This window comes from Hemibagrus wyckioides, linkage group LG02 (assembly GCF_019097595.1).
Source record: "Hemibagrus wyckioides isolate EC202008001 linkage group LG02, SWU_Hwy_1.0, whole genome shotgun sequence".
In the NCBI taxonomy this organism is placed as follows: Eukaryota; Metazoa; Chordata; class Actinopteri; order Siluriformes; family Bagridae; genus Hemibagrus; species Hemibagrus wyckioides.
Window position 1 is genome coordinate 21,143,000 of NC_080711.1, and position 10,035 is coordinate 21,153,034.

The 10,035-nt window shown below is 36.0% G+C and overlaps 2 gene segments (V, D, J or C); both read left to right on the forward strand.

Annotated features, from left to right (window-relative positions):
- Positions 1 to 210: 210 nt before the first annotated feature.
- LOC131342686 (immunoglobulin heavy variable 1-46-like) lies at positions 211 to 631 on the forward strand (the record flags this gene model as incomplete). The annotated part of the segment is given in 2 exon segments: positions 211 to 238; positions 333 to 631. Coding segments are annotated over 2 exon segments (327 nt in total), but the record flags the coding sequence as incomplete, so codon positions are not given.
- A 647-nt stretch (positions 632 to 1,278) lies between these two features.
- On the forward strand, positions 1,279 to 2,529 carry LOC131343083 (immunoglobulin heavy variable 1-69-2-like). The segment is given in 2 exon segments: positions 1,279 to 1,330; positions 1,422 to 2,529. Coding segments are annotated over 2 exon segments (423 nt in total).
- The last annotated feature ends 7,506 nt before the right edge of the window (positions 2,530 to 10,035 follow it).

Consider the following 10,035-nt stretch of genomic DNA (forward strand, 5'->3'; position numbering starts at 1 on the left):
AAATATAATATAGTTGACCTATACAGTGAGCAGCATGTGGTTGTGGATTGAACACCTCCATAGTGGTCATGGACACTCCCTATTCAAATAGAGTCGTGTATAAACAGCATGTTCTTGGCTGCTCTAGTTTCCAGTGAGCTCTGTGATAGATAACACTCCCATACACTTTAAATCTGGGTGAAGCAGAACTCAGAGAAGGATGATTTAGGACAGTGTATTTTACTGGTACTCATTTCATGTAAGTTTATGTTTTTTTCTGTTGTGACTAATAGCATTATATCATTATAAAATAACATTACCTAGTTCTAGTTCTAGATCTAGTTCTCTTGCAGATTCTTATGGACAGTACCTGACCTCATCTGCTTCTGTGGTGAAGAGACCTGGAGAGTCGGTCACTCTTTCCTGTACTGTCTCTGGATTCTCAATGAGCAGGTACTACATGCACTGGATCCGTCAGAAACCAGGACAAGGACTGGAGTGGATCGGGCGTATTGATGATGGCACTGGCACTAGATTCGCTCAGTCACTGCAGGGCCAGTTCTCCATCACTAAAGACACCAGTAAAAACATGCTGTACCTAGAAGTGAAGAGTCTGAAAGCTGAAGACACGGCAGTTTATTACTGTGCACGAGACTCACACTGACACAACAGACTCCAGAGCTGCACAAAAACTTACACAAGCACGTCCTCATGAGCTGTAAATATTCCCTCAGCAGGAAGCTGCACCCCAGAGACATTTATTATAAAAAAAAACTTCTATTCACACTCAGAATTCAGATCTTCCTCTTTGTTCCAATCTCTTCTAGCAGATATTAATATTAATAATAATCCCCATGTTATGTATCACATTTACATTATGATGTCTTTAATTATTTGACTCAAGCAAATCAGCTCTAGGACAATGATTCTGATGACTAGTTGTGACTATATACTGTACTATTCATGCTTTTATTCCTCCTTTGTGATAGCAGCTGCAGGAACACTACAGGCAAATGGCAAATTTCCTTAATTTGTAAACACTGAATCTGTTCAAAAGCACAGAATCTGACGAGAGATCACGTGAAATGTACATGTTTTCTGCAGCATCATTACTACTACATTATAAATATAAAAATCATCTATAGGGGGCAGCAGCACACTTGTTTTCAAGAAGGATTCATGAAGCTATGAAATCTAACAGCTGAAGGATTTTTATGCAAATTCATCCTGTTATATAAAAAAATCAGCCTCTTGCTCACCAGAAGTTTGTGTCACACAACTGAATCAAAGAGCTTGATGATGGGGCTGAGGGTCACTCAGTACTACATCTTTGTTATAATGTTAACCAAAGGTACCTGAGTTGTCTTCAGTGTATATTTCTACCCTCAGAATATCTTGACTGTGTTGATGATGATCTTTGATTGTTATGTTTTATCTGCTAGGTGTCAGCAGTGATGAGATCAGACTGGACCAGTCTCCTGCTGTGGTAAAGAGACCTGGAGAAACTGTGAAGATCTCTTGTAAGATACATGGCTTTAATATGACTGAGTACTACATGCACTGGATACGACAGAAACCAGAGAAAGCTCTGGAATGGCTTGGCCGGATGGATACAGGCAATAATCAAGCAACATATGCAGAGTCTGTGAAGAACCAGCTCACCTTAACAGAAGACGTCTCAGCAAGCACACAGTACTTAGAGGCCAAGAGTCTGAGGACAGAGGACACTGCAGTTTATTACTGCGCCCGAAGAGCCACAGTGACTGAAGCTGAGGAAGCAGCTATACTAAAACCAGACTCACATTGTAACTGATCTAACTGAAGTTTGTTTGTAATTCATACACTGATGAAAACAGTCTGCATCTATTTCCTGCTCTAATTATCCATAGATGTATCTGGATATAACCCTAATATGGGTGTGGCTTAATGTAGAATTTTTTTCTCACTTCTACTGAACTAAAACGTTCTTTTCTTTAGAATTCAAAAAACATGATCTAGAACCTTCTCAGCTATTTCTCTCTGGATGCACCAGTTAAAGATCCTTTCAGGTCGTTGTGTCAACCTTCTCTTTTTCTGTGTTTTAGAATGGTTCAGTGTCATTTATTATGATGGGAATATTTATCAGAATCATTCATTTAAAGACAAGTTTGTCATCTCTCGAGACACTGTGACCTTATGGGGACAGAACATGCAGACTGAAGACACAGCTGTGTATTACTGCACTCGTTACACACAGAGACACGACAAGCTGCAGTGCTGCACAAAAACCTCATCACTATTCACTTCTTTAATTAAATAAAAACTACATTTTACCTAGTAACTAATCCCCACATTACAAAGCCTAATGCTTAAATGCTTATTTAACCAATAACTAATACAAAAGTTTACTCACTGTAAAAAATAAAATGTTGAGAAAAAATTAAAAAACAAGGCAACTTGCTGCAGTAAGACCTTTGAGTTGTCTTAACAACTATTTTATAGTTCTACTGAGTAACAATACTTTGTTTAGCCAACCTAAATTTCTTTTCTCATGCAATGTTGATTGTCTTATTTTGCTAATAAAGACATTTTTGTCGCAGCGACTGAAACAACAATTACTGTTCTTGAGTCAATTTATTTATTTCGCTGTTTACTGGATGAAATTTTTTCAAAAAAATAAGGTATTACTAGTCGGCATATTATCCTTTTAAAAATTATTTTAAGTCTACTTACAAATGACAAACATGAACTTATTACTTATTTCAGTTGGAAGCAACAAATAAACAACCTTTTTTTTATCATGCAACAAGTACACAATCAGGGTATCTGCAGGTTTCTAAGAGTTAGATTTAAGACATTTTAAGACCTTTTTAATACCGTGCAGTATGAAATTTAAGACGAATTTTGTAGAAATAAAATAAAACATCACACAATAAAGCCAATTACCTTAACACACAGTTTATTGATATACAGAAAGAGTAAAACAAAAATAAATTGCAAAACATTGCCTTTATACTGACTAATCATTGACTGCCTGAGCCTATAAAGATTTTAAACAAACACTGCACAGCAGTAACATGAGGCATGTACACTGAACGTCATTAACCTGAACATTTGGTTTTTACTGCATTGATCTCAGGTCTTTGCCCTTTGTCTCCAACTCTGTCTCAATTTGCTGTAATTCACTTGTTTTTTCTTTATATCTCTTCCTCAGTGTGTTTACAATTAGCACACAATTAGCTGTGTGCCAAACTGCTCATGATGCTCCAGTTGCAGGAGTTCTAAAAACCTCCAATTGAAATTTGGTCCATCCATAGAAACAGAGAGAAGCTTTTTCATGTCCAACTGCAATGCACTTTTTTTTTAAAAAAAAAAAAAACCTTACATTTATGTGTATGTCAAGAATGTGCTAATAGTATTTTTTCCCCAAAATGATTTACATTTCTCAGACATCAAATAAAACTTTTTTTTTTTTTTTAAATTAAAAACAGAATAGATCATGTTAATAAAACAACCAAAGTTAAAAATATTTTATATAGCTCTGTTTATAAGAGTTCTGCTGGAGCAGAAGTCGCGGTGTTTGAACTGAAAGCTGATGCAGACGCCGGTGTTTGGGATGCAGCAGCGCTCTGCTCTGTGGAAGGTTTAATGATGTGGGCGTGACGGAGCAGAACTGAGAAATGCCAGGTGTTTTCCGACAGGTTTCTGCAGCCGCTTTGTGTTTTTCACACTGCATGTGGGTCTCCAAAGCTTTCATCCACATTGCATCCATATTATGGAATTTAAGACTTTTTAAGGACGCGTGGACACCCTGACAATACACAAAAGTGTGTAAATGTTTTCAGATGAAAAAGCACTGCAAATAAATAAACAACAAAAATAAAAACACAATTTTGAAGTTTTACAACATAATCAAATTAAACATTTTAACCAGCTAATCAAGGTCTTCATGATCACAAGAATCTTCCAGACAGGTTGGAGCTAAACTCTGCAGGACACTGGCCATGCAGGAGCAGGTTTGGACATCCCTGCTTTAAACCACTTAAAGTCTTTGATAAATACTTCACATTTCTTGAACAGCTTGCTCGAGTTCTCTCGAAAAACAAAGGCAGGCCCTCCAAAGCAGCCATCCTTCTGTGATGAACAATTTCTGTCGTCTTCAAAAACATACAAAGGAAACAACAAAATAGTCAAAGTATGAAAACCGAGTTATCACCAGCCAAAATAACATAAATCAAACTGTAAAAACAACATTTAAATACTGAAACTTAACTTGCCCTTTCATCCAGTCTTTCCAGTAACTCTCCTATTTCATGTCCAAAAGCTCCTTTTCTGGCTCCTTTTCTGTATAGTTTCAGAAGGTTTGGTGTGTACTTGTCAATGGCTGCCATGAAGACTCCCAGAAGGTCTTTGTTGGTGATGCGGAAATATTCCTCACAGATCTGTTTATAACAAACAATTCAATCATATTAACAGTAATTAAATTTTCTGTAATTAATACTGAGTATATATTACATACTGTGATCTTATCTCATTACCTGTTCTTGGAAGAAGAGTGCAGGCTACCTCTCCTGAACCTCTACAACTATTGGCTGCTCTTGGACCATTTCTTTTCTTCTAAGGGAAAAGTTAGTTTCTCTGCATGACAGATGATTTTTAAGGTGAATGAAAAACCTTTTCTCAGTACAAATCTTTCGGAATTCACATTCTCTCGGTGTCAGTGTTGTGGTGTGATTTAGAAACTCTAAGTGGGATCTTAAAGAACCTGCAGTATTAAAGGCACAAACACACTCTGTATAAAGGCAAGGCCAGTTGGAAAGATGCAGCTGATAGTGCTTCAGAAGAACATCTTCGCTTGAAGTGCTGAATTTGCAGTTTTTACACTGCATTAAGTCTTTAGATCATTCTGCAAAATAGAAAATAATCAGTTAATCTAATATTGTTAAATCACAACCTTATATTAATTAAAATTATTACAAAAATATAGTTAAAAATCCATGCATTTAAAAGCTTAGATCATTTTTCAAGTTCATGCCCCGATATTTTAAATGATACATGAACCTTTACAGACCAAACATGTACATGGGAGCAGACAATGACAAAGAAATGTCTGTTAAAGTTTTTTTTTAAGAATAAATAAATATATATATATATATATATATATATATATATATATATATATATATATATAACTAACAATTAAAGACTTGATTTGCTTAAAGGAAACTATCTAAAATATCCACCTTTCAAATATATACCTTTCATGAGCTAATCCATGTCTAACCAGGGACTAAGTATCAAAAATGTTTGGCTTCAAGTCGTTTTAGTATTTACATCCAACGTTTTTAACTTTAAACGGTAAAGAAACGCTGTTTCAGTGATATTTTTCACTGCACCGTCATATGAGTTTGGACTTAAAAACCAGAGGCGGCTGGTCAATAGGGGGCGCTGGGGCACCGCCCCCTTAAAGTTAGCCAGAGAAGAATGCTGCTTTAACACAATAACAATTATTATATATTTTAATAACGAAATAAAATCAGTTAGTCGTACTATTCCACTGTTAGTCATATTATTAATAATTTAAAATAAAAAAATCAAACTGTATTTCGTTCGTGTGTGTGTGTGTGTGTGTGTGTGTGTGTGTGTGTGCGCACGCGCACGGCACCGGACACACGAGTGTGTAAGTAGGTTTCAAACTTTTGAAAAGGCTGATTGTCATGTTTCATATTGTCCCCGCCCACTTTTGTTGTTAGCGAATCAATATTGTTTTTATATATTTGGCCTCATGTGATTGGACCATTCTCAACGAGTCTCATTACCGCTCAACAGATACTGACAGTACTAACGAGGCAGGTACTGAGTAACGTGGAAGCAGGCGAGAAAAAAATTCGGTTATATCTTTACACAAGACTCTCGGATGAAGAAAAGAAAAGAATCACGCAGGTTGGACCACATCGACTCAATTTGTAAATTCAGCAGCAGTCAGATGTTCACGGTCGAGCTTACACACTGTCAATGGAAAAGAGACTAGTGATTGAGATGACTGACTTTTAACCAGAAGGTCATTGAGAAATTTGCAAGCCAGAAAGAAAGAAAAGCAAAGTTTATTTTCAAAAAGTGCCACTGGTCTGTGATTAGGCAACTTTCAAATTTGTTGCAACTATCCACGGCAGTAGCATATATTACTCCAGTGCAGTTCAGGGTTCACCATCTGCAGAGACAACAGTAAGAAGCAGGTGTATCTGCAGATGAACAGCATGAGGACAGAAGACACTGCAGTTTATTCTCAGAAGCACTGGATTCATGGAGGTAAAACAAACCAAATAAAAATAAAATTGTCTCGGACTTACGTGTGACCACATGTTGACTTTTACTGCATGTGGATTATTATGAATACTGTCTGGACATCTCATTCAAACTTTCATCTAAGTCTATTGGAATAATTTGCAGCATTTTAAAACACACTCACACAAAGTCATTTTTAAATAAAAACAGAAAACATTATTTAAAAAGTGTTCATTTTGAACCATTATTAATCCCATCATAACCAATATTTGAAATCAGTGTTTAATGAGTGTATTGGGAAATATCTGAAGGAGGCAGCAGAGCTCAACAAATTAAGTAGAAAAAAGGTGAATCCACAAACTGCATTCTGTATTCAGTATCACTCATTATCACACAAATATCTGTTTGCATAATTTATGATCTGGGTTGTTAAACACAGGTTGGACAAATGAAAACACTATCATTTATGTGACTACATCATCCTTTGGTTGTGAGGTTTCTCAGTAACATGACAAGATGTGTTTCATAATGCTGTTATAACACAAGTTTCCACATTAAACATAACTATTAATGAATAAAAATAAAAATTTCTTGTTCTTATTTTGCAAACAGGTCTTTTGTGCCTCTAGAGGGCAGTCTGTACAAACTCAACCATCTCAATGTGTTTCCATCTGTACATTTGGGCAATCTCTCTTTTCACATTCTGTTATGACTCCAGCATCATGACACTCAGATTAAACTCAATTACATAAAGTCTCTTACTGACTTGTTTTGTATTGATCAGTAAATAAGGTTCTTAGTTATAGAAACACTGATTTCTGTGGAAAATTCATATGAAGTCAAACAAGCGAGACAATCGATTGTCTAATTTTATACAAATAAACACTTCATAAACTTTTAATTAATTTATAGCTTACACATGTCAATTTTCATAATCCCAGGATCCTCAAGCATACAGTACATAATAATTCTTATGATATATTTAATATTTATTCCTTGTTGCCTATTTCACTGAGACTTTGAGAGGAAATTAAAGTATTTGATGAAGCTTCTATTCCATTATAATCCCACATATCCTCCATCAGATGAATCTCCTCCTCATGATTTAAATACATTTCAGATACATTCTCCTCCCATCATCAGCAGATAAACAAATCCAAGCGTCAGAGCTGGATCTCACTCTATTTATATGATGTGATGGTGTCTGTTAAACTTTGGAGAACAGAGAAGACTCCAGTACAAACAACACACACCATGTTCTCTACATCTCTACTGCTCCTGCTGGCAGCTGCTTCTTGTGAGTGCTTTATCAAATTCATTCATTTACTAGATGAAGAATAAAGCTGCAGCATATATTGTGTGAGATATCACCATGTGTTTTCCTCCACAGATGTACATGGTGAGGAACTGACTCAGCCTGCTTCCATGACAGTCCAGCCAGGCCAGAGTCTCTCCATCCACTGCAAGGTTTCATATTCAGTTACAAGCGATGGTACAGGTTGGATCCGACAACCTGCAGGAAAAGCTCTGGAGTGGGTCTCACTTATGGGTTATAGTGGTAACACTTACTACAGTGAGAAACTGAAAAGCAGGTTTCAGGTTTCCAGAGACACGTCCAGCAACACAGTGACATTAACAGGACAGAACATGCAGACTGAAGACACAGCTGTGTATTACTGCGCTCGTGATCCACAGTGAGACAGATAAACAACATCCCTGTACAAAAACTCCTCATCCAGTGTTCATTACAATAGAATGTCCACAATACTGATCTATCCAATTCTCACAAATAATAATAATAATAATAATAATAATAATAATAAGTAGAAGAAAAAGAAATCACACAGATGAGATCAAAGAGTTTTAAATTAATACATTTTTAAAAATATTTATATTCCTTTAACATTTCCACTCAGCTCCCCTAAAAATTCTGCAATTCTCCATAAACTGTAGACAAATTGGTGATCTTCTCAGTCCCCTTTAAATTTCATATGGAAACTCCGGCAGTCTTGGGCTCCTCCCCGTCTTTCAGCACGTTCTTCAATCCGCAGACTGCGGCATCACAGAGTGAGGATCAGAGGACAAGTGTGTGTGTGTGTGTGAGAGAGAGAGAGAGAGAGAGAGAGAGAGAGATCAGGAAGACTCATATTTGGCTTGTTCAATACTCAAAGTTGATACTTAATACTCAAAAACACATCTATGCAATACAGTGGAATACTGCAATTAGTTTACCATTCTACTCTGTTAGTCAAACCTTTATTTTATTTTACTTTTTTTTTTATTTTTTACTATTATACTATCATTGGGGGCTGAGCCCCCCTAAAATGGAAATCCTAGAATTGCCCCTGAACATTTCTGTAAATAATAAGCATTTTTATAATCAAATCAACAGTCTCCTGCTGTGGTAAAGAGACCTGGATCTCTTGTAAGATAAGTGGATATTCAATGACAAGCCACAGCATAAACTGGATACGACAGAAACCAGGGAAAGCTCTGGAATGGCTTGGCTGGATGAGTACAGGCAATAATCAAGCAATATATGCAGAGTCTGTGAAGAACCAGCTCACCTTTACAGAAGATGTCTCAGCAAGTACACACTCCTGTTTCAATTAAATTAAAATACAATTTTTCAATTAAAAATACAATTCTTCTTCAGAATTTAAAAACACCTGATCTAGAATCTTCTCAGCTATTTCTCTCTGGATTCATCAGTTAAAGCCTCTAGAGGGCAGACTATACCAGAATGAACATCATGTTCTATTGAACGGTTTGATTATAATGTTAAATGTAGTTCATGCTGTTCAGAAAACACTGCAGTATTTCACCATGTGAGGGTCAAATATAACATGAGCATCATTTCTGTGTTAATGTAATTCTCTAGAGTGCAGCTTACACATGACTGATAATGACATAAAGGATTGTTTATCTAATTATTATCATTTTCATGTATTTAACCTAGATTCTGATTTATTTGAGTGAACTAGAAATAGATCAGTTTTCATTCTGACCATCACAGGAACTGTTAATTACATCACAAAACATCCATGGTTAATACAGTAATAATAAGAAAAAACTGAATTATTTTCCACATTAAATTGATATTGAGACAAAACAGTGTGTGTGTGATTAACAGCTGCAGAGCTGCACTCAACACAGCCTCTCTGGAATGTTTATGCAAATCTGCATCTCCTCTTGTGATATTAGAGACAACAATAAAGAGCAGGTGTATCTGCAGATGACCAGCATGAGGACAGAAAACACTGCTACACACCACAATGATACTTCCGCTTGAACATTAATGCAAAAACACATACTTACTACAATCAATACAATAAAAACAATAAATAATATTGATGACAATCCTGTCTGCAGCACAGGAGCATCATGGACAATTTGACAGTCGGTATCTGATTACAAACTGAATTGATTAGGCTCATGTTCATTTCACTTTAACGCACAGCTATCAATATCTGACATTCACTGTGAGAGGAAATCACACTTATAGCAAGGTTTTACAAATCTTCAGGCAGACTGACTGTTTGTTGAATTCACTCCTTACCCAAGATTTTTACAGGAACATAACTGAACCTGTATTTCACAGTCAATATAAACAGTTTTATGCATGGTTTCTTAACACTGATGTTAACTGCACCGTCACTGATGTTTCTGCAAAAATGTTTAAAAATTCATTTGAACAGTTGTGCAAATTATGTTCCATTTTTCCTGACAGTCAAACTGAAAAAGTTTACTCAACCTTTGGTCTTGAACTGTATATTGTATATTTAACCTGCA